Source organism: Dipteris shenzhenensis, chromosome 29, assembly GCF_047967505.1.
Source record: "Dipteris shenzhenensis isolate YYH24624 ecotype China chromosome 29, Dip_SZ_1.0, whole genome shotgun sequence".
NCBI lineage: Eukaryota > Viridiplantae > Streptophyta > Polypodiopsida > Gleicheniales > Dipteridaceae > Dipteris > Dipteris shenzhenensis.
The window spans coordinates 47,898,227-47,923,116 of NC_141624.1; the positions used below are offsets into that span (position 1 = coordinate 47,898,227).

At 45.0% G+C, this 24,890-nt stretch overlaps 1 protein-coding gene across 3 annotated transcripts in view; it reads right to left on the reverse strand.

The window, feature by feature from the left end:
* PUR7 (purin 7) overlaps positions 1-24,890 on the reverse strand; it is a 72,568-nt gene that overhangs the window by 29,344 nt on the left and 18,334 nt on the right. For 2 of the 3 annotated variants that reach the window (XM_087400377.1, XM_087400375.1), the window contains exons 5-10: positions 20,255-20,343; positions 10,806-10,886; positions 10,418-10,510; positions 3,007-3,096; positions 2,658-2,708; positions 2,438-2,484 (exon numbers count right to left, since the gene is read on the reverse strand). In XM_087400377.1, the coding sequence (XP_087256503.1) occupies positions 2,438-2,484; positions 2,658-2,708; positions 3,007-3,096; positions 10,418-10,510; positions 10,806-10,886; positions 20,255-20,343 (451 nt within the window). The remainder of the gene's footprint in view (positions 1-2,437; positions 2,485-2,657; positions 2,709-3,006; positions 3,097-10,417; positions 10,511-10,805; positions 10,887-20,254; positions 20,344-24,890) is intronic. The other variant, XM_087400376.1, reaches the window with a different exon arrangement.

The following is a 24,890-nucleotide window of genomic DNA, read 5'->3' on the forward strand; positions in this document are numbered from 1 at the left end:
CAGATGCGGGAGATGCTAGCACTTGCGAGAGCTAATATCCGCCAGGCTATGGATAGAGCCAAGGTGTATGCGGATGAAAATCGGTCTATAAGAGTATTTGAAGAAGGAGAAAAAGTTTTTCTCAGAGTTCCTTCGCACTCGAAGTCATTGACTTCAGGAGAGTGTGCTAAGTTATCACCTCGATACTGTGGGCCGTGGTTAATTCTAAAGAGAATAGGCAGTGTAGCCTATAAATTAGAATTTCCACAGGGGTGTAAGGTGCACCCGGTTTTTCATGTTTCGCGCTTAAAGAAATTTTTGCATACAGGTGACTCACTAATCGAAGGTGTGGTTTTGTTTCAGGAGATAGAGGATATTGCAAAGCGCCAACCAACAAGAATCCTGGACCGAGGAACAATGCAGATACGAAATCGGAAGATACCCACGGTGTTGGTTGCATGGCATGGTCAGCCTCTATCGGAAGCTACCTGGGAATCCGTATACCAGTTACGGAGAGCTTTCCCAGATTTCATCATCGAGGACGCTAATGCTTGAAGAGGGAAGGAATGTTATGCTCTAGCCGGGATAGCATGACCTAGAATAGATCGGTGGGCATTTTCTCTTAGATGACCAACTTTTGTAACAGTTAATGTGCGTAATTGAAATGGTCAAGAGAAGTAACTGCCAAGGTCCTAGGTGAGGGCGGAATGGCATTGACTAGATAGTTCTGAGTGCTAAGGCCTAGGTGCACCTAAATGTGCAATAATGCCAAGGGGCAAGTGGTTTTTAATGTGCCCCAAGAGAGGGGTAAAAAGGTGCACCAAGTGGAGAGGCTAAATTGATGACATTTGGCAAGGAGAACTATCTAGGGAATTGAGGGTCTCATGGATAGGTATGAATGAAATAACGTATGGATCTGATGATTTACTATCCTTTGAGAAAGGCTGGGTGGAATAACAGATAGCCACCGCCCGGGACTGTTTCAACGACGTAAAGAGGTTCAGGTTACAGATAGAATCGTGGATAGATAAAATTGTTGACAAGGTGTCCCATGTACTATGAGATCCGAGGACGTTTCCACTCCCTCTTCAGAGATAGTTATGGGATTTCAGCCCATTTCCTCTACTACCCAGAGCAGCGATGTTTGGCAAGTTTCATTCATGAGGCACTTAGACACCGCGAGAGGATACTCCGAGCACCGAGATAGGAGCAGACTTCTTCCTCGGTTGATCCCTCTTAGAGCTCTATCACGGAGTTCTTTCAGCTAGATCACATGGACCCCAACGAGACGAGGCCTCGACATGACCGTGACCCAGAGCCCGTGACCTGACAGCTCAGACAGAGGGTCGACACACAGATCACACTTGGAGACATCCCCTCCTTGTTTAGAGTCGGAGCCCAACCGACGGGGGTCACAGTAGCCCTGGTTAGACGCAGACCTACGACCAGGAGACGTGCCAAGACCGCACCTCTGAGTGGCCGACAGCACTCTATTGCCGGCTTCATGCCTCCATTGCCTCATCCATCCTGATATCTTGCCGTTGCTGGGGATGATGATGATATTGATGATGATGCTGAGATTGATATATATAGTCGACCATCGACATGACTATGTTGTACTTAGGACTTAGTACTGCCATTCTGCATTTTTGCATTTTTTGCATTTTGCATTTTGCATTGGTATGGACGCTCGTTTAGTAGCTCCACTACCACAGCTTGTTGTGTCAGGATTTTCAGAGTCTCATAGACCCATCGGTCTTCCGAAGACTTTAATAAACTTTCTTTCTTTTTTTCTTTCTTTCTACTTAATGGCTTTTAACTATGTTTTTCCCTGCAGATGTTCCGCGACCTAGCAAATAAATTAAACCCCTTCTTCAAGCCATAGAGATGAATTAAAAAGATCCACTGCATAATCTGGCAGCAACTAACTCTTTCATATTAGCTTTCCACGTGGACTGCTACCATCATTCCTCTTCAATGCTATAGCCTTCACCTCTGAGTACACTCTTAATGGGATTTTCTGGGGCCAATGACTAATGTACAGAACTAATACAATATGATCCAATACACTACTCAAGCAAATGAATAGAAATGTCTATTCATGCACAAAATCCGGCCACCATGGGCTAAATAAAATTCAGACTAACACCCATCAAATTATATCAGGAACAGACAGTTATGATGCCATAAGCAGCTAGACACAAAAACACTGATAGACTAACTCATCCAAAGAAAGCAATGTCGAAAATCTGAGTGGAGGAACTGTCAGGCAATGAAACTCTACTATCTGAGAATCTGTTATATGTACCATAGGCATTTGAAGAACGTATGAAACCTTGGATCTAACAAATACACATCTCCTGATTAATTAGACACTTGGAATTTGCCATTCTAGTTTGGTCCAAAAGCATAAACTGCAGACAATGCAATTTGAAATACAGGAAGAGAATTTAATTACCGCCTAGCAAGCTCTGCTACAAGCTCCATTGGGGCTGGTGGCAGAACCTGCAAAATGTAAGGTGAGCATAGATTCAAACGCTAACACAAACATTGTGTGCATTCTACATGAAAATGTGTTCATCGCTTGCATACATTCTTTCCCCTATAGAAACTAATAATTCTTCCTGAGGCATATAATGAACTGCTTATTAACTGAAACCATTCCAAGAGCATCTTACCTCATCCTTGTAAGGATCACAGTTGTCTTTGAACCAAAGGCGCAAAAACTCCTACAGGAAACAATTAGATGAGTTCCCTAATGTTCACAAGGATGCTCAAGTTACACACAGAAATGGCATACTGATCGACTGTTGCTATGAAACATGCAGTCGATCAAAAGCTTACTGTGGAAGGACGGGAAAAAAAAGGGGAGAAGGGGGGGGGGGGGGGGGCGCACGCTACTGTTTTGTCCATTTTAGTCCATCATAAAGAAGAATGTAAATGTGACGAGCTAACAAGAGGAAAGATTAGAGCATGACCAACCACATCATTTGATGCAAGCATATATGAAATTGGACATGGTCTTACCTTGTCAATATTTTCTGGCTCTAGCCGATTGTTGAAACGCTCATCATAAGAAGCAGCAACCCAATATCTACTTGAATCAGGGGTATGAATCTACAAAGTGAAGAAAGACCTACCAACTGTGAAACAAAAACCTATGTCTTCAAAGATCAGAAACCACAACACAGATAGCTAGCTCAATCCTTGTACTGTCCATTAAGTTGAATGAAATACAAAGACCAATACTTACTTGAAAACCTACCAACTGTGAAACAAAAACCTATGTCTTCAAAGATCAGAAACCACAACAAAGATAGCTAGCTCAATCCTAGTACTGTCCATTAAGTTGAAGATGAAATAGAAAGACCAACACTTACTTAAAAACCTAAGAAGAAACAGATTGACCTCTAAGCTGCATTAGCCCCTCCCCCAAAAAAAAAGCATACAAATGAGCCCTTTTTCCTATCAAACAGCATACAGATGCTCCTCAAACAGCATACAAATGCTCCTTTTTAAAATCATGATCATAATATCCAATGCCTGAGAATTACCCTACGCCCAAATCCATAAGAAAAGTCAATCCCTCCATCTTAAGACCAGCGCTCTTCATCTTCCTCGCACCATAGCTCCCTCCTCCTGATGGTATCACTCATCACCCACCCCCCCTCCAGGCCTCGTCTCCCTCCACATCCCCCCTACCCCCCCCCCCCCCCCATGCCCGGACCAAGCTTTCTACACAGCCGGAGGTTTACCTGCCACAGCCCCATCCATCGCCCCCCACTCTACCAGTGCTCGGTCTCAAAGTCCAGCTTCAGCCTCTTCAGGCTCTCCCATGCCCCAGCCCATCCAAGTGTCTTCTTCGCCTTCTCTAAACTCTGGCCCTTTTTTCAGCTTCCAAGATGCAAGGCCCTTCCACCCCCCCGAGAGTTTTGATCCGCAGATGCCTAGAACTACACAAAGGTCCACGAGGGTTACCCTCTCGCATGAAGGGCTAGATGATGGAGATGCTGAAGGAGGGCTTGGGACATCAGGGATTGGAGTTGTGGCTAGGACATGGCCACAACACCCTAGCCACGGCCACAACACCACTTTCCAGGTTTCTTTCCCTAGAGATCAATGTGGTTTTGGGATGTGGAGTCGCAGTGATACGCATGGAGAGGAGCAGCTAAGTCAAATGTTGCATTGGTCCTTGAACCAATGCGCAATTTGATTGCGAGTCTCGACCTCTTTCTCGATGTCTTCCGCCATCAAGGTAGGATTGGAGCCAGTGATGCCTCTTGTGTGTTGTCACATGGATCTAGACAACTCCCCTTTCAAACCTCCAAGAAAAACCACTTGCTCAAAATTGGCCACACATGCTTCCAACCATCGGAAGGTCCTCTTCGTCACCCCATCTCCATGACTTGGAAATTAGTGAACTGGAATGTGCATGGGTTTATGACCATGAACGGCAGTAGCCGTAGTCACGATCTTAGGTTGAGTTACAGAAAGCCTTGTTGGGAACTTGGGCGTTCAATGGACATTTTGATGCTTTTGGAGCATATGTTATCAGCTATGGATATCGCCCAATGAAACTGACTTCTTCCAACAAGGGACCCAGATATTTGGTCCAGCACAATGAGGCGGAGCAGGGCTGTTTGCAATGTAGTGGGCCAAGCCCTGGCCCCAAAGGTTTTTGATCAAGATGAGCTAATAGTGGGACGTACAATTTGGATGGGTGTGATGATTAAGGATGCCAGGATTGGGGTCCTGAATGTTTATGCACCTGCATGCCGTTACCAGACACACCCTTCGTGCCTGCTTACAAAGTCTACCAGACATGGATTCTTGGGGATTGTTGGAGGCGACTTCTACAACCTAGAGTCTACAAAGAAAAGCTTGAGCTTGCTGCCATGCCTCCCTCAAAAAGCAGGGCACATGAGAGCAGTTTAGTAGCGGAGATCCTTAGCACGAGAATGAGTTTTCTAGGTACAACGGAGCCCTTTGGACAGCATTGGCACAACAGGATCCTAGAGAGACTATGGTAGCTCGACCGTGGATAGGGGCACTGAGGATCCCTATTGCATTATCTCAAGAGGAGAGGGTCCCACAACCTTCCAGAGGATGGTTGGCCTAGATGGATGGCCAATGCCCTTTAGAGGAGCAATGCAAAGCTCTAGTCTCACGCACTGCAACGCAAGAAAACCCTTCAAAAAAGAGAGAAAGAAAGAAAGAAAGTCTATTAACGTCCACGGAAGACCAACAGGTCTATGGGACAGCAAAAAAACCTCTCTAGTACATCTACTTAGGGAGGGCACATGGCAATTCCCAGGGAGTGCAAAAAGCAGCTGCAATTATTTAGAGTGCCTACATTATTGCTTGGAAAAACATAATCAGCCATACATCGATTTAAGACTGAGAGTCTTTTGGCTGAGAGAGAGAGAGAGAGAGAGGGGGGGCGGGGGGGGGGGGGGGGAAAGGGGGGGCAGTCTGGAGTATCTGGCCCCCATTGAGAGGCATAGGGAGTAGGAGCGGGATTATTAGTGGCTAGCGGATAGATATGAGAGAGCCAAACTTACACTAGGTGATAGAGATCCGGTGTGTGAAGTACCCCTATCAATCCTCTAGAGCCAGGTGGGTGTAGCAAGGGGATAGGATGACAAAGCAGTTTCTCTAGACCACAAGCCTCAAGTTAGCAAGGACCGAGCTATGGAGGTTGAGAGATGAGCACGGTCAACTCCAATCAGACCCACATGAGATCGTAGAGGTGACTACCTCCTTCTAATAACAGCTCTTTAGGAAGAGGAGGAGACCCCACAATGGTTGGCAGCATGCAAGGCAAGGAGGTCTAGGCCCACATCCTCAGCCTCTTTCACGGATTAGGAGCTGTTGGAATTGGAAGCCTTCAAGCCTCTCCGAGTCCCAAGACACCAATGCTCTACAAAGGACAGCTTGTCTTTGCTGTTCTTTCCAGTTTTAAGCACTCCTTTGCGTTTGGATTTTCTAGAGATCTTCATCTCGGGACTCACCCCTAGACTCTCATCCTAGGTTGGATTTTCTTGATCCCAAAAGGGCGGGGTTATGCATCCATTCGCCCATGATGCTCGCTCACATTACTGGATACAACCTACAAGATCCTAGTCAAGCCTTGAGCTTGTGGCTACGCCCCCACCTCCCTGACATCATCCATCACACGAAGAGCATCCTAGAGAACATCTCTACTTTTCCAGAGGCCTTTGATTGGGCATGAGAGGAGTCCCAGCCTCTGACTATCCTCCTTTTGGATTTCGAGAAGGCTTATGACAAGGTGGATTAGACTTTCTTACAAGGCACCGTGTGTAGATTAGACTTCAATCAATGAGACATGGGATCTCCGACTTTTATGTAGGCAGTTCCAAACAGATCCGCACTTGGGGCGCATACGGGAAAGCTACCCACGAGCCCCTTTCCTTTTTCTTTTTATGGAAGAGCCACCAGAGGATCTCCTTTGATTACAAACAACTAGCCTTATTGGGATGCGTCTCCCCATCCAAAAGAATATAGACAGCACACCTATATTTGTGAAGGGTTCATCTGAGAGTCTAGAAAGGGTCTGGCTTTCACTGGAGGTACACTATCTCGCATTGGGTTCTAGGATCAACTAAACTGGTTTCTCCACAAGGTCGAAGGCGTCTCAACTTCGGGGAGAAGACTTTGGTTTTCATTGGATTCATTACAGAGAGACGGTAAGATACATGGGATGTCAATGGGACTAGACATCTCAAGGGAGCACCAAATTGCCTCAGTGCTAGAGTGAGTTTGGCGTAAGGTCCTTTACTGGAGTTTGGCTAGCTCTCCTTGCCAAGGAGAGCATTCAAGTCCTTTATGCTATGGCTTGGTATATAGCCTCTTGCTTGTGCTCTCATATGGGATGCATGGGGAAGCTTAGGTGGTAGGTATGCAATTTCTTGTGGGCAGGCTCAAGTGGCACACAAAATATCTAGGCTAGGGTCGCTTGTAAGACAATGATTTTACCCCAACCAAAGGGAGGCTTGGATAGCATCAATCTAGGGACATAAGTAAGATCCAAGCTGGGCAAGCTCATAGTTAGGGGCCTTGCCCCATGCTCCAAGCCTGGGTAGCTCCTACTTTGTGACAAGGGCTCCTAAGGAACATGCCTCACATACGGGGTCGTTGGCACTAGTCTCACCAATGGATCTTCATAGAGGCCCACCTCACAAGCACATGGACCCCAATAGACACTAAATATGACCACCACCTTTACAACCAACTATTCTAGTCAGAGCCCTCGACACTTCAATCATGAGAGTCGCAAAAAGATTGTAGTGCATCAAGGTGTCTCTGGAACCCCTCTGTTGAGGGAGACAAAAGTGCCACGTCATCTGCATACAGCAATATCTAGATCAAAGTGCCAGCAAGAGAGCATCCATCCCCCGCTTGTATCTGCATCACTGTCTCGAGCTCGTTAATGTAGAGGCCAAACCGGGTAGCCCTTGTTTGACACCAATAGTGCTCATGATCTCTGGATCAGAGTGCCAGTAAGAGAGCTCTTTAGTCTAATCTCCATTGGGAAAATCTCTCCAAACTGATTGAGGGAAGTCAAAAAGAGGGAGATATCACCTCAATCCTCAAGCTGTACATCCTGTTAGCTTATTCATCGGACAAAAACTTCTTATTTGGAGAGGGCCTCTTTCTTCGAAATTCATGATCAACTAGGCATGGACACATGAGCTTTTTCAATCATTGCAAAGACCTATTTTATGTGCTTGAGTTGGGATGTATCAACCATCACTCATTGCTCATGCGTGCTATAAGCAAGAGTAGGATTCTCCACCCTTGAAGACCTCACCCATCAGTCCAACCATTGACTAAATTGAGACAATAGATCACCTCCCTTCTCGATCGAGTGCCATCATCCAAAGAGGTTCTAGTCTTCTACACACACACACTCCTAGAGATGCTTAGAGAGTTTTTGGCATAATATTATTAAAATGTCCACCCTTACGTATAGGTCGGCCCTTAGATGCTCACTTCCAAGGCAACGAGGTGTGCCAAGAGTTTGTCAGGTTAGGCCATAATAAAGGTGCCTTGGGTAGAGACGAAATCCACATAGCTATAGCTAGGCAGTCCTATACTACCGAGACATTATAGGTGGTCGTATGGGCCATCTTATGGATGGGCCATTATTGCCTACAATGAGCTGCCATATGCTATGGGGCATTCTTATACTATTGAGACATCATAGATGGTTGTATGGGCCATCCTATTGGGCCATTGATTGTCTACACCGAGATGCCAGATGCTTGCCTTTGTAAAGTGAGCCAAGACCCAGTGCTAAGAGCCTTGCCCATGCACATAACCCTGCCACTTCTAGAATTTAGTCTCCACACCCTCTACATTGCTTTCAATGAGTTTTTTCATGCCACCCCTTGTCTCGCAGTTGATTTGCCTTATTCCCAAGGGAGGGTGTCAAAGATGATCTATAATATCGCACTTGATCACTCCACTAGATACAACTTATGAGATCTTCGTTGAAGTCATCCCCTTCTTCCACTCCTTAATCTCATTCGTGATACAGGGACTAGTTTTGTCTAAGAAAATAGTATCTTGGACAATAACTCTACCTTTTATAAGGCCATAAATTGGGCATGGCAACACTTTAACTCTCATAGTCCTCCTATTCGATGTTGAGAAGCCTTATCAAAAAGCGGATTGGGTCTTTTTGGAGGACACCATGCACAGGTTGTGGATTTCTCCAAGTTCTAAATCACCTGCATTGGCCCTTTATTCAGATAGTGCCAACCAGCTTCTTATGGGGGCCACGCAAGAGATCCCTTTCCCTCTCAAGATGGGATAGACAAGACTACCCTTAGCCCGTACCTTTCCACGATCACAAGCGCCTAGTCTAGTGAATGAGCAGCTTTTAATTCGACGGGACTTGCTAGATGCAAAGTTCACATATGACAAGGCACTTTATGTGGAGGAGGCCACCTCCTTCTTAAGAGGGTGCACACTCTCTTGCATTGAAAAAGGATTAGAAGATCGGGAGATATTTGGGATACTAGGTGAGGATTGATAGTTGGGCACAGCAGCAAGTAGCCCTTGTTTTGCAAAGCATTTGCATAAGCTTCTATATTTGAGCTCCGCGAAGCTGTGGCTTGCAAGGAGAGTTCTCATGGATGGGCCAGATATTCCTAGCCTTGGCTTACTGTTTTCATTGTGGACACATGGCAAAGCTCAAGCAATTGGTCCACGACCTTTCAAAGGGCCAGATCAGATCGGACTAACAGTGTAAACTATAGATCAGGCTTTATCGCATGGATTGGATTCCCAGCTTTTTCTCTATTAAACGAGGCATACCAAGAATGCACAAGATGGTTTCAATGTCAAATCTCAGAGAATTATTGAAGAGATACCTTCAAGACTCTTTGATCACAAAATCCTTGGAAGGGCTCCGTGTAAAGTCCAAGACTATCAGCAAATGACAACATAAGAACAACCTCACCACTGCCTAGGCTAAGGGGGATCGCTTTCCTTTGAAAATGTTAATAGACGTAGGCAAACCTTTGAAGTAGAGATCGAAGGTCGATCACACAGGGAAACCTTGTTTGACCCCTATGATGCGGGAAATCTCCTTCATCCATCAACTTGGGTACACTCACCCTTAGACTCTGATGACGTGCCATTACATCTCACATAGTCTTCCCAGCTATGTGTAGCTCCTGTACTCTCTTGATAAGGCACGGTGTCAAACTTCTTCTGAAATACAAAGGGCAACAATTAAAGCCGTACCTACCCTCCTGGATCTAGTGTAGAGTAGTTGAGAGTTGAAAAAGGCCTACCCTCGGGCTCTCTATCCTATTGTCTCAACACTGTCACTGATATGAGTCCCAAGTAATTGCCATCAGCTTCCTGGATTCATTGATGTGAACAGCACTAGTAACATGACCTATATGAATAGAGACGACATCGATTATCTACATGATGGCACCAGTTGTATCTCTACCTGGCCACCGACGCTAGAAATTGCTCACTGGTCCTATCATTCCTCCTAATACAAAAATGTGACAAGTGTCTGTGAAGCATCTGGTCATATGATACCAAAAGCTCTCAACATATGTTCTCTATGGTCATCACCCTGTCAAAAAATATGACGTGGTGTGTGTCTCTTCATCTCTAAAAGGAACAAGAGGTGTGTGTGTGTCTCCTCATCTCCAAACCTGTGTGAGAGAAATGATATGAAATGAAATGTTAATATAAATTTGAAAGAGAGAGTGAGAGAGAGAGAGAGAGAGAGAAAGAGAATTCTCCAAACATACATGATCCCTAAAAAATAGACTGATCCAATCCACCAAAAAATGTATCAGCCTATAGGGTAGTGAACGACTCCCAAATTTGAAATGGCATGTCAAAACATAAAAGACATTCAAAGCTTTTGAAGTACCAACATAGTTACCTCGTCAAGAAGGAGAATAGAGCCATCCTTGGCCTTCCCAAACTCGTACTTTGTGTCCACTAAGATTAGGCCATGCTCCAAGGCAACATGCTGCTTTTGTCACAACAGGGCCGGTACAAACCCCCATTAGTGAAACTCAATGAAGTCTTGCTAGTTCACTCCCTGCTTAATTCCTTTTTGGAAGAAACAGAAAAAATACAACAAATATTCACACCACATGTCAACTAAATGACTTCACTTCATCAAAGACATGTACCGAATCAACCGCAAAAATCCAACCTTGATATACAGTATAAATTTCTAACTTGACGCCTGAATTTAAGCATACTTCAGGAAAGAATAAGTATTTTGGGACCATTACTATCTTATTCTCAAAGAAATTGATTACCTGCCCAAATGCAAAGAGTGCTAGTGCCTTGTCACGAACCTCTTCAAAATCACTCTTAGACATTAGGCCCATTGCCACAATCTACAGCCATGATCAGTAATGTGAGAACATCCATGTAGATTGACCCCTTACATTATTGAAGCTGATTACCTCTCTCTCTCTCTCTCTCTCTCTCTCTCTCTCTCTCTCTCTCGCTCGCTATACCAGAGGACAGAGACCAGGAGGAGCATGAGGAGGTCAGAGCTCACATAGGACACATGCTTCCACCCTGTGGATGTACATATGAGATGGTTTGTAGACGCCGCAGGATCTTGTTACATAGGGGACGTACTCGCCGCTTCATCTCCAGACGATCCAGGATGATGGCAGCTTTTCGGAGGAGACTTACTCATGGAGATCTCGCCCCACCAGCCGCTCACCTCACCTTTGCTCAGATTTGTACTCTCATTGCAGGAGGCAGAGTCGATGGACAGGATTTCCAGTATTATTTTGGTTCTCAGACTCCGTGACACCTGGACTTGTATCTTTGCATTGGCATATTGTACTCATCCCCCCATTTTGCACCCAGAGGCGGTTTTCTTGCATCTAGTTTACTTTGTATTTAGGCTCAGATTTGACATTATGTACTTTCACTTGCATTGTATTGCGTAGCACTTAGATGATATTCGACGATGCCTCTTCTTTGTGGCACGTTGATTTTGTGCTATCTTGTATGCAGAGTTCTTGATGTCCCATGGGCCCATTTTGGCCTTTAGTGGACAATAATTCACTTTCTTTCTTTCTTTCTTTCTCTCTCTCTCTCCCCCCCCCTCTGGAAAATGCTATACTCAGGAAGGACATTGCAACCATGCAAGGAAAACATGCCGAACTCAAGCAACAAATCAGCAAGGGTGAGGCAAAGATGCTATATTGGAAATATGTGGTCAAACAAGTGGCAATGCCACTAAGGCCCTGCAAAAGGAAAGAGAAGTTACACTGGGGGAATAACATGGGATACCACAATCTAACCATTAAGTTCCAACTAAATAAAATTACCACTATAATTACTCTTAATAGCAGCCTAAACAAGTCAACATGACTTTTCTCAAAGGAAAACCATCATTTACGCAAAACCACACCCATTCCATAGGCCCCTTGCAGAGCACAAGAGCCCCAAAGAAAGAGTTTATCTTTGAAATTTTAGAGGAGTAAAGAGAAGAGCCATCAAGGCACTAAAAGTCCTAGTAAGAGGCCTACTGCTAGGAGCCACACCCAAAGAAAGAGTTTATCTTTGAAGCTTTAGAGGAGTAAAGAGAAGAGCCATCAAGGCACTAAATGTCCTAGTAAGAGGCCTACCGCTAGGAGCCACACCAATGGCGGATGCCAAGGTTTTGTTCACTAAAATGGGGGTCAATATCACTTGTGAGACAGCTTGGAGGGTGGGCAAGGCAGATGCACCAATAACGCCACTAGTAATAAAACTCAAGACGGCATTGGACAAGTCCACCCTCATGAGCATGAGGACAACCTTGAAGGGAACTATGATCTACTTGGATGATGATCTTACTCTCATGCAGCAGGAGCACTGGAGGGAGGGCAGCAAGAGAAGCAGGGAAATGGGCTGCATACAGGGATGGTAGGGTGGCCATCCGAGAGAGAAGAGATAAGGAGGAGAAAGAAGAGAAGGAAGATGGGGAGTTATGACGGTGTCAAACCCACGGGACAAGTGCACACAATGGACTGAAAATGGCAGTAGGGAGCTGTAATGGCACCCTCTCGTCCAAGACCCACGTGGTTCCTTGGAGACATACACTGACAGAGACATGATCTTCTACACCGAGACACATGAGAGTCCGGAGAGAAGGCTGTCGACAATGATGGGATATATTTGGGAATCCGCCCACAAGAAGAAGATGAGAGGAGACAGTGGGATACGAGGGTCGGGAGGTGTGGTGGTCCTTTTCAGAGCACATCTGAGCCCACTCATGTTTGTGATCCGGAGAGAGGAGAACGCATGACATATGTGGGTGCAAGTTCAGCTACCAGATACACGCCCGACCTTTATTGCAGTTTGTTACTTTCCCCCATACACATCATCGTATGCACGAGAAGTCACCACTGACAAGCACATCCCTTATGAGACTATTCATGCTGACATCATAGAGCTTTCTAGACAAGGGGACACTCTCCTCCTTGGTGACTTCAATGCACATACTGGCAACATACAAGTTGGCTTGCTAGATTTTGATGAGGATTCCCTCATAGTACCGGAGATGGATGCAACAAAGCTGGGGATCGTGAGGCAGTCGGCAGATGTAGATGTACTAGTGACAACATTGGGAGGCACCTACTCAAGTTGGGGGCTATACATGACTTGATCATATATAGCGGTCTCCGCAGATGGCCATCATCTAGTGGCCTCACTTGTTTCCCACATGGCGGGGGGAAAAGTACAGTGGACTACCGATTGGGTCCACTAGCCTTTGCCCCACGGATACGCAATTTTATTGTGCCTCTTCCTCCACTCGGGACCGATCACTCATACCTTGCCTTCCGTATATCGACCGCCATGCCAACCATGAGGGACCCCCTACCACCCACTCGCATTCAAATCCATTTTGATCGTGCTCTTGACCCGGTGTACGTGAACCACCTGGCTTCCGAGCTTCCAGCCTTACTTGAAGAGGGTATGGACCTCGCACATGCATCAGATACCCTTGTCTCAGTGATATAGAATGTTGCCACTAGATCCTTTCCCACAACTTGATCTGCACGTGTTCCAAATGGGAAGATGCCCCAAAACCCTTGGTTTGACGGTGAGTGCAGAGAGATGAGAGCCCACCTCACACGTGAGCGAGCGCTGGGACATTTGACTTCACCAGAGGCAAAGCGGATCTCATGCCGAGTGACACGGCGTAAGAAGCAGGCTTTCCTCATACACAAGATGGATGAGGTGATCGGATCCTTTTGCGGAGGAGATCCTACTACGAGATGGGGATTCTTGTCGGAGGGGAAGTTACCCATCCCCATAACAAATCCAACAATCTGGCATACATATGCATGCTCTCTCTATGATGTCCCGGGTCAGACACCACATGATATGTCCTCTATGCCTAGACCCACTAAGTGTCACTTGTTTACTGCACAGAATGTACGGGCTGCCCTTCTCCGGCTTCATAATCCGAGATCACCAAATCATGAGGGAATACGCACTGAGCACTTTGCACATGGACAGGAGGTCTTGAACCTGGTCCTAGCAGAGCTGTTCAACCATGTCGTATGCCATGGCTTCCCGCCTACCTCAAGCACCACCACCATAGTACCGATACACAAGGCAGGTGATCCCACGGACACTAGGAACTACCGCACTCTTATGATTGGCCACACTCTGGCTAAGATATATGGGTCAATACTAGAGAGGGAGATCAGCAACCACACAGAGGGTCACGGACATTGGACAAGTAGGTTTTCAGGAGATGGTGCTCCAACTTGGACCACATTTTCACCTTGAGGGCTATCATTGAGGAGGCGAAGTGGAGGCATCAGAAAGTATACACTTGCTTCATAGACTTTCGTAAGGCATTTCATACAGTCCCACGTTCTCGCCTAATCAGGAGGTTACAAGAGTTGCAGCTCCTAGAGATCATGATCTGTGGGGTCATGAGTCTATATGAGCCTGTCAGAGGAAGGGCCCGTGCCCCAAGAGGTCTATCAGACTGGGTTGAGAGCACTATCAGAGTGAAACAAGGCTGCCCCCTCTCATCAACTCTGTCCGAGCACTATATCGATGAGATCACTTCCTTTGTATACTGCCTAGGTGGAGAGGGTTCACTTTTAGGCTGACCTAATGGTGCAGATACTACTGTACGCAGATGACATAGTCCTCATATCATCCTCAGCAAAGGGATTGCAAAAACATCTAGAGGCTCTAGAGATGTTCTACAGAGAGAGACATGACAGTTAACCTTGGGACAAACCAAGGTTATGATCTTCAACACCTGACTACCCACAGTACATGGGTACACATGGCAGACCCCATACCGATCACAAACGCATATGGATGAAGGGATGTGGGGCTCACTCCTTTTCCAATCTCATCCTCAGTCACAGATAGCAATTCACTAGCATGGACGAGCATGCTTGCTATATGTGGATCCAACTCAGGAGATACCAAACCATAGATGCATACATTGCAGCACGTTACATCCCTCCATAGACATCTGATTATGCAAAGACTGCCTCAAGGAGAGGGAAGATTCACCTTTCCTGGTTCTTTATTGGCACATCAAGAGATATAGGCAATTAGGTGAGGTCATATTTATGGAGGACTTCAATCATAGTTACCGAGGAACGGGAATGGTCCAAGAATGTCCAATGCCGGAACGGGAAGGTTTCAAGATGCGGGAATGGAACACCACATTATATGAAACATAATCAAATCACATAAAAACATACCGAAATCTGAAAATAAAATCACTTTTAAAAGCAATAAATTTTCCATTTCAGCTTTAAACTTTTCAAAACACACAAAAATCCATAGCAAACTCAAATGTACATTGATGAAGATGTTTGCAATGCTCATTATGCCATAGGGGTGCAAATGCCAGAATACTATAGATGTTAGTGCATATAAATATGTAAAATACAAGTAAAGGAGGCCATGCAAAAGGTGAGTGTAGGCAAGACGCTAGTAAGTTAGATAGGAGAGAGTGGAGGGGGCCAAGCGGTAAGGCAAGTCAATGATGTGCCCTGATTTTGGGACTTGTACCCATTCCATGCTGCGCAAAAAAAAAGGAATGCGGGGGAACGCATTTCGAGAATAGGGGAATGTTGTCCCTTAGCATTCCAAACCAGGTCCACATTCCAGGAACGTGAAACACGAGTTTCCCTACACTTAGGGACAGCATTCCCCCTGTTCTGCAAGGGGGAACAGTGTTCCCTGGTAACTATGACTTCAATGCCAAGGCTAGGGAAACACAAGCGCAGATCTTGGCTTCCGAGGGGGATGCCTTAGCACGACTAATCTTCAGATTGGAGAGTTCAGCTGTAAGTCAAAGGCCACACACACCTGATCTTCCTCTCACATAGTACGGGAGATATGTGCACCAATCAGGAGCTGCTCATCTACAATGGACACAATGCGGTAGACTACATCATGGGATCCCTTGCTTATTTTTAATCTCATAGTGCACCCCCTTATGTCAAGACCAAACCACTAACCCTCCCCAAACCCATACAGGAAGAACCATAGGCCCCACCTCTTCCTCATACTCTCAATACGATTTTGATCATTCACTAGATCACATCTCGTGCAGGTATCTCACCACTCTCTTAGACCACATGGATGAGCAATCAGACAGAGACAACAAAGCTCTTTCTCCTCACTAACTCCATGCACATTCTAAACAACACTCCTTCCCATACACAATCAAGAACATAGGAGAGCACCCAAAGGGTCTATACCTCAAAATAGTTGGTATGATGGCGAGTACAAAATAGCGCTTACGCACCCTAATAAGGAACAAACTCGAAAACAGTATCAACATTTGGTGCAATAGAAGAAACGACAATTTCTCATTCACCATAAACAAGGACTCTTGCATACAATATATAGCATTAACTCCAAAGAAACTTGGATGAAGCTATTCGAAAGAAGATCACCATGTCCTATCAAGGACCCCCAATCTTTGGAAAGTGTATATGGACGCACTCTACGATGTTCCTATACCTAACCTATAGGGCATTCCTCATCCCACCTATCCATGGTCTTCACCACACCCGCCTGAAAGAGACCATCACAAGAAGCTACAGAATGGAAAAGCTAAGGGTCAAGAGGATGTTCATGCAACACCCCTAACCCATGAGTCGAGAATGCTTGCTCCAATCCTAGCCAAGATGTTCAATGAAGCTTTTGCAAAGGCCTTTTGACCTCTTGGACCACAAACACCATTCACAAGGCAAAGGACCCCAGGGATGAAGGTAACTACCAGACCATCATGGTTGGCCATCTAATGGCCCAAGGTATATGGTCATCTCTTGAAATACACATTAGCAAGCATGCTACAAGAGCAGACATGCGAGCAGCTAGGCAGGCCGGTTTCAAACAGAACCACCCCACATTGGATCACATATTCACCCTGAGAGCCCTCATAGAGGAGGCCCGATTCCGGAAACAAAGAGTATAATGCTGCTTGTGGATTTCCGGAATGTCTTCAAGTCTATACCACTGGCTCAACTCATTGCACAACTCCAAGTCTTGGATATGGCACATGACTCTATATGGGCAATCATGGCACTGTATGAGAAGATTACGAGTTAGAGTGTGCACCACAGAGGATGTTGAAAGAGGCATGTAGCACCATTGGACCAAAGCAAAGGTGCCCTTTGTCTCCTACCATCCTTAGCCTTTACATAGACGACTTGGCATCCTTTGTGGAGACACACACTGAGGTTGAGAATGAACTTTGGCACGTTATATCATATCCATCCTGCTATTAGCATATGACATAGTTGTGAGATGACAGATGCATCTGACGACTTTGCACAGTTTTTGTGAGAGCCAAGTCATGAAGGTCACCAAGGTTCTGATCTTCAACACTTATGAGGCTCAACCAAAGCACACCTTCACAATTGCAAAAGAGCCGGTTGCATAGATCCTATGTATACCTAAGGCAGATTCTCACATGCCCCAACTATACTATGAAACCCATAGCATAGGCACAATTACCAAAGGGCATGCTTCATTGTCGAGACTAGAGAGACACTGTTTCCAAGCACGCATCCAGCATGTGAACATGAAATTGCTCCTCTTTGACTCTCTAGCTCGACCAATGAACCTCTATGGAGAGAGATGATGAATGGACTCGCTTGAGAGAATACACGTCATGATGCTATCCCCAATGATCTGTGCATGCCACATAACATTATTCTAGCAGATTTTGCAAGGAGACCCCTCCACACAGATGTATCATTCAAATGATGGTGCTATATGAGAGTTAACCAGCAGAGTTGCATCACACGGGATGTCGAAAGAGGTGTTATATAACAATCATGGCATTGTATGAGAGGATTACGTTATATGGGCAATCATGGCACTGTTATAAGCAAAGTGTGCACCACAAGGAATGTCGAAAGAGGCATGCAACACCGTGTGGGTGAAGCAGAGAAGCCCTCTCTCCCCTACTGTCTTTGGCCTTTACATAGATGAGTTGGCATCCTTTGTAGAGACACACTACAAGGTTGAGGATCGACTTGGGCACGATATGTCATATCCATCCTGCTATCTACAGATGATGTAGCTGTGAGATGACCCATGCACCTCCCAGAGTCATGAAGGTCAACTTAAGTAAAACCAAGGTTATGATCTTCAACACTTCCGAGGCTTAGCTCTAGCACAGTTGCAAACGAGCCAGTTGAGATAGTTAGATCCTATGTATACTTAGGGTGGATTTTAACAGGCCCCAAGTATACTAGAGACCCATTGGCATAGGCACCATTGCTGCAGTCATGCCAATGACTATGGCTAGGGCCACATCACGCAGTACCAACTCTCTGACTGTATCAGGATTTGTTGGTGTCACCACTACCCCAGCAGTATTATTGATGTCCTAAAACCTTAACTCTACTCCTATCATAATCTCCCAGATCACCACCAGGTGGCTCCGAATCTTCATCTTCCAAAGAGTGTAATATGTACCGTCAAGCTTCCTCAAGTCGACAAAATTTGGGATGGGTAGTGTACAGCCATGACCAGTGAAAGGCTTAGGACCAGTACACCTATATGAATCGTGGTCACGCTCCTTCGCAAGGGTACCTGTCCTTCAGACGTAGGAGATAATTTGTACCTGAACTGAGATCTCCTTCCAAAGCTTTTCCCATTCGAGCTTGCCACGCTCGTGAGTCTTCCTCAAGGCTCTGATACCATGTTAGAAAATAGAGATGGAGGTTGCTTACTGTAGCCAACACTCCCGCAGCAGCAAAAGATTGTGTAGAAGTTTTCCCAAAAATCACACAATGTTCACTCAACTCTCAATCCTTTACCTTATTGTGCACACCTGTACACAAGAGAATATAGATAGATGCAGACAATTAATGAGCCATGCACATGGGAGTAGAAACAGTAAATATGAATTTCTCCAAAGGACAAAACCTTGTACAAAGATGTGCACTGTGTGCCACCATCTAGCAGCTAAGGTACTGCCTAGATATGGACCCCTGACACCACAAAACTATTCTCCTACCTCCTCCAGGCACATTCAAAACAGTGTCAGCTTGCGTGCTCTCCAAGAGCTGGAGTGGGCTGAGTAGATGCCCTCCAAACAAACCTCCTTGCTGCTCTGATGGAGAGCCCAAAGGTGAGGTACTTTTGTACCCTGATCCTTCACCTTCTCATGGCTTTGGTTTGCAGCCAATGGTAAGGCACAGGACTGTTGTGAGGCTCTATCACTGAGTTCTCTGAACCTCCCTGCTGCTTGAACTGCAGCCCAAACTGAAGCACCAGACTCCCTGACTGAATGAGTAAGAAGGCCTAAGGCTTGGGCCCTTTATAGGCTGGAATGCCTTGGAATATGCCGACCACATCTACAGACTGGACGACCATGTCTGCATCTGTTTGCTGACCTAGATCTGCTCCAGATTTGCCGCCTGACTACCACGTGCCAGTAGCCTATCAGCTCCACCTGCTCCAGCATAACTTTGACATGCTGTACATTTCTGCAGACCAGCTGTTGTACATTTCTGCAGACCTCACGGCCCTGGCAGTCCATGTTGGCTGCCCTTGCAGGGCCTTCTCTGCCCCAGGCTGCTGACGCAGTCCTGTCCCAGCCCATGTTGCCTTGGTCATGGCCCCATGGCTGGCTGTACACAGCCACATAGAAAGCCCTTGATCCATGGTATGGGTGCTGCTCATGTGACAGCCTTCCAGGCTGTCCACATGGCAGCCACTGTCCAACATTTCTCTCTCTCAGATCTGCCCTATGGCAGCCTCTCTCAGACCCTATTTTGCTGCTGCTACACCTCCCCCATGCCTCTTCATATTGGGGCTCACGGTGACCATAATAATCCCAACAGAAAAGTAGTCAAAAGACAGCAAAAACATACACATCCCAGAAAAGCTATCAGCCTTTTGCAACCCAATTGCATGTGTTTACACATAGCCCTAAATATACATGCCATATTGACTGCAGCTGAGCAGCATTGAGCTGCCATTATCCTTGAATACCACTAACCAAGATCCAATCAAGCAATCAAACAGGTACCTGTTCTTTATTGAAGGTGTGGCATGAACTTACATATGTTGATGCACAAGACATGCTGCAACCAGATCTGTAACAAAATTACTACTCACGCAAGGACTGCAGACTAGCTGCTGGACTGTTTTACTTTGATATATCTTCCACAAAGTCTGCATCCTAAGGCATTTAACAAAGCTCGTGCAATCAACACTCATCACTACAATACTAATAGACTACCTCTTTTCCAGATATAGGAAGATCGTGAGTTTTCGCCTTTGTCGTTGGTGTCACAATATTTGCAATAAGTCTTTGGTTCTTTCGAAGGCCTGCCAATCAATCCAAAAAAATGAGTTAATTCATAGAAAGCTGCACAATGGGCAGTGTTGTTCCAAATATCTTTCAGATAAAACGTTCAAGTTTTGAAATGAAGCCTGCATATATTCCATCCTGCATACTCTTAGCACACATCTCTATATAGATACAGAAAGAGACGCACAACACAGGCTTTAAAAACTGTTGAATTAAAAACATGATCTGCTGGAAGGATACCTGAAAATGGTCCTTTCTGCCAAAAAAAGAGGTCCACTAACCCCGCATTGTAAGGCATGTAGTATGAGGGTTCAGGGGTTAATTTGAGTTTCTTTCAAATCTACATGACTGGGAACTTTCCATGAAACCCAGATTGAGTTCCCATGTTCCCTGCAGAGCTATCAAATCTACATAAGATAATAAATGTACTGACGTACATATGAGGCACCTGGCCTCTTACAGCCATTGGAAATACGATTAGGAAAGATGGGAGAGCGATTCCATCGATTGTATAGTTGATCTGCCACACACACAAGGAGGGCATCATTCTATCCTTGTAGTAGTTGAAAGTCTTACCAAGATGGCCGACCAGATAGTCAGTACTGCCCCGCAAGTAGCGGATTTGTTCTAACCAACATGTTTCATCTAAATAGAAAGCATTCATCCACAGAATGAGTCCTTTCAAACTGAATTATGGATTTAGACCATCTAATCCAACGACAGTGGGAGTCTACAGAAGGTACCTAGTGCCACAGATTATATAATCCAGATGTGGAGGATGTTGGAACTCGCTAATTCAAACATCCACTAAGCTATGGACAGAGCTAAGAAAAATGCGGAAGAGGAAAGATCATTTGGAGAATTCGAAGGAGAGAAAGTCTTTCTCAAGATTCCTTCACATGCTAAATCCCTAGTTATACGGAACAATGCATGAGGATATCAGCCCAATATTGTGGGCCATGGTTAATTCCAAAGAGAATAGGCGAGATTGCCTAGCAATTAGAATTACCACAAGGTTGCAAGGTGCATCCAGTGTCTCATGTATCTTTGTTACACCGATTTTTGCAACCAATTGATTCATTAATTGATGGAATTGTTATGTATCAAGAACTAGAAGAAAATGCAATGCGCAAGCCAGCAAGAATCCTAGACCAGGGAGAAATGGCTGTTTTGAACTAGAAGATACCTACGGTGTTGATTGCTTGGCATCGTCTTCCTCTATATAAGGCTACCTAGGAATCCATTTACTAGATACATAGAGCATTCCAAGATTGCATCATCGAGGATATTAATGCTTAACGAGGAAAGGAATGTTACGTTCTAGTTAGGATATAGCAAGACCTCAGATGGTCGATGACAAAAAGTCCTTAGAGAGACCAAACCTAATGTAAATAGTTAATTGCTGTGTTGTGATTATAGGGATTAGTCAAGAACTAGGCAGTGAGCTGGGTTCTTTGAAAACAAGCTTGTCTCTTTCTGACAACCAGTATTTCTCATTGTACTTCACATCCTTAGCTCCTTTTGGAAGATAATTTGTATGGTGTTTCTCAAGCATTAATAGAAGTTTCTTTGCTCTGGAAAAGAAAGGATTGGTCAAGGATTTACCTATCGATGTCTCTGATGATCGGGGTCCGAGACGATTAGAAGGCTCTGAGGCCTCCATGCACATTGCTTTGAGTTTGTTCATTATCTATGCACCTGGGGGTACATGCTTAGAAGTAAGAATTATTCTAGTGAATGAGTTGAAGAACCAAAAGGGCTTAATTAATTATATGCATGGGGAGGGGGACTAAGGCTTAGCAAGGAGCTTTCTAGGGAATTGGGAGCATGAGCGTATTGTCTTTTGTGAATTGAATGCCCAAATCCTGGTGTTTTGAAGGCAGCAGAACTACTAAGGCTTATGCGTTCTGATGGATGACGACTCCTGCTTGGACGTCTGTGGTTTCTCAGAGTGTAAAGATTCAAATATCATGGATTAGTCCGAGAATGAGATGCAAAGAGCTACTACGGTTAAATCACGGTAACATGGATTATTGCTCTAACCAACATGTACAAATGTGAATGGGTAAAAAGCATTCCTTGTATTGTATCTATGTTACTTCAGAATATTTAAATTGCTAGATACTTCATAAGGACTTCGAAGACAACATTTGAGTTGGCTTGTAAGAAATTAATCATATATCTAGATGAATCCAAGAACATGCCCAACCTCATCCTCTAAAAACACAACATATTGAAATTTCAATCTCATGATAGTCACTGGTTGAAAACTATAAACTCCATCACTCATAGCATGGACTAGATACTATGACATCCCCATTGACGTCATCAGCGCCCGACAGTGGGTGTAGACCATAGTAGAGGATTACCAAAAGGCGAGCGACAAAAAGCGAGCGAGCCAAAAAAAGCGAGCAATAAAAAACAATAAAAGATTTATAAATCCCCCATTTCAGTAGCAAAAAATAATAACTTATTCAAAAGTCCATATGTTTCCTCAATGCTAGAAGGTTAAATATGCATATAACTTTATGAGCCACTAACACTAATTTCACATCATCCATGAGATAGCTTGTATGTTCTATTGTTTGTATTAAAGACAAACCCTACAGTAACTGCAATCAAGTTCTCTCTTTCCACTAGAGTAATTGAGATCATCAACGCAACCTTCCACAAAGGTGGGGTGTTTCCAAGGACTCCTTGCATGGATTAGTCTAGATTCCATGCATATGTAAATGCTTAGCTTTTTTAACTCTGTTCACTCTTGGAATGAAACCCATGTTTCTTTGTTACTGAAAAAATATCCTTCCCTAATGATTTATTCTTAGCTCCCACTGATCTAACCAATGCAACAAATTAACCACAAATTCATATTTTGGTGCATTAAATTTTACTAGATGGTGCACAAGGAAATGATAATCATCTAAAGTACGCTTTGCCATTTGATTTGATATGTAACATGACCCTGTTTGGACTTGTAAATCAAAAGATACAAGGATGTGAAAATGCCCTCTTTTGGGCCAAAACAAGGAGCGCGTTAACGCGCTCCCTCTTTTGGCCCAAAAGAGGGCATTTTCACATCCCTGTATTTTTGCAAGATGTCAACATATGATTTTTTTGGCCCAAAAGATAAGTTTTTAACATCCCTACATCTTTTTATTGTCAAATATAAATGGCATAATGTTACATATCAAATCAAATGACAAGGCATGATTTAGATCAATATCATGCCTTTTTGCACCATCTATACAAATCCACACACCCACACATGCTTGAGCATCCATTTATACAAAGGTCTTCATACTGAGTTTCTGTCGACACTCCGAAGGTGAAGGGCAGACTCAGCCGTGGTGAAGGCTAGCACTAAAGGAGAAGGCTAATCAAATAGTAGTCCACAATCTCTTCATTCAAGCTGCAACTGCTTGTGAAGACTAGCTGATAGGGCAATGCACCACTTAAGATAGAAAGAATTATCACACTATTAGTAGGCCACAACATGGACGAAAACTTCACATGGAGAAATTTGCATGTCCGCTAATATGGCAGAAGCATATATCTACATGAATCCGGAAACATGCCCAAACTCATCCACTAAAAACACAACATAGTGCAATTTCTGTCACGGGGACGTGAAGTTATGAACCGGGACTTACTTTGGCTTAGGGGGCTAGGCCAGGGGAAGAGACACTTCCCAGAAGTCCCTAGGTGCACACACTAGGCCTACTTGCTAGGGGTAAGGCAAGGTCTAGAGGGGTCTTAAAGTTAGGCCCAACGAAACCAATGTTTCATTGGTTAGAAGGGGTTAGGATTTTAATGCGAGGGGCAATTTGCAAGGGTTAGAGCTTTAATGAGGGGGCCACATGGCATTCCCTCATGCATACCTACCCTCTTGCTCTCCTTCCAAGGCCAACGTACGTTTTCTATGGGGGGGATTCATTTTTCACGCATCCCAAGGTGAAGAGGGCACGCCGTACGAAGTCCCTTGACTCCTTGCATTTATTGGCCTGCACACATCTCGAGGTAGTCCGTACGGCTGTACGGACTGCAGCATTGAAGGAGCGGACTGTACGGTGTCCTACGCACGCTGCATGTTGTACGGATATTGCACGCTCCTTGAGGTCACTGTACGGCTGTACGGACCTGCTGCTGGTGATTTGAAGCAGCTGTACTGCTGTACAAGCTGCTGATCGAGGCTGGCTGCAAGTGTACAGGCTGCTGCACGACTCCCAAGGTCTTAATTGCTGGCTGTACGGAAGTACACATCCCATGGCTGATTGTACGGAACAGTCATCGCTGCTGTACAGAACGGGCCTGCTGTACGGATCAGTTAGTACGCATCCCAAGGTGTGGCTATTGCTGTACGGACTGTTTTCACACAGCCCAAGGCTGTTTTGGCTGTTTGTACGGCCCAATTAGACTCCCCAACGCTCATGGCTAGCTGCCCACCTTCTCTCTCTCTGCCCGTGATCCTCCTGCTCTTTCTCTCTCTCTGATTCCAGCTTGTAATCTCTCCCTTATTTCCTCTCTCCTAGCTGCCTGTTACTCCCGCTAGCCTCACTGCTGGATG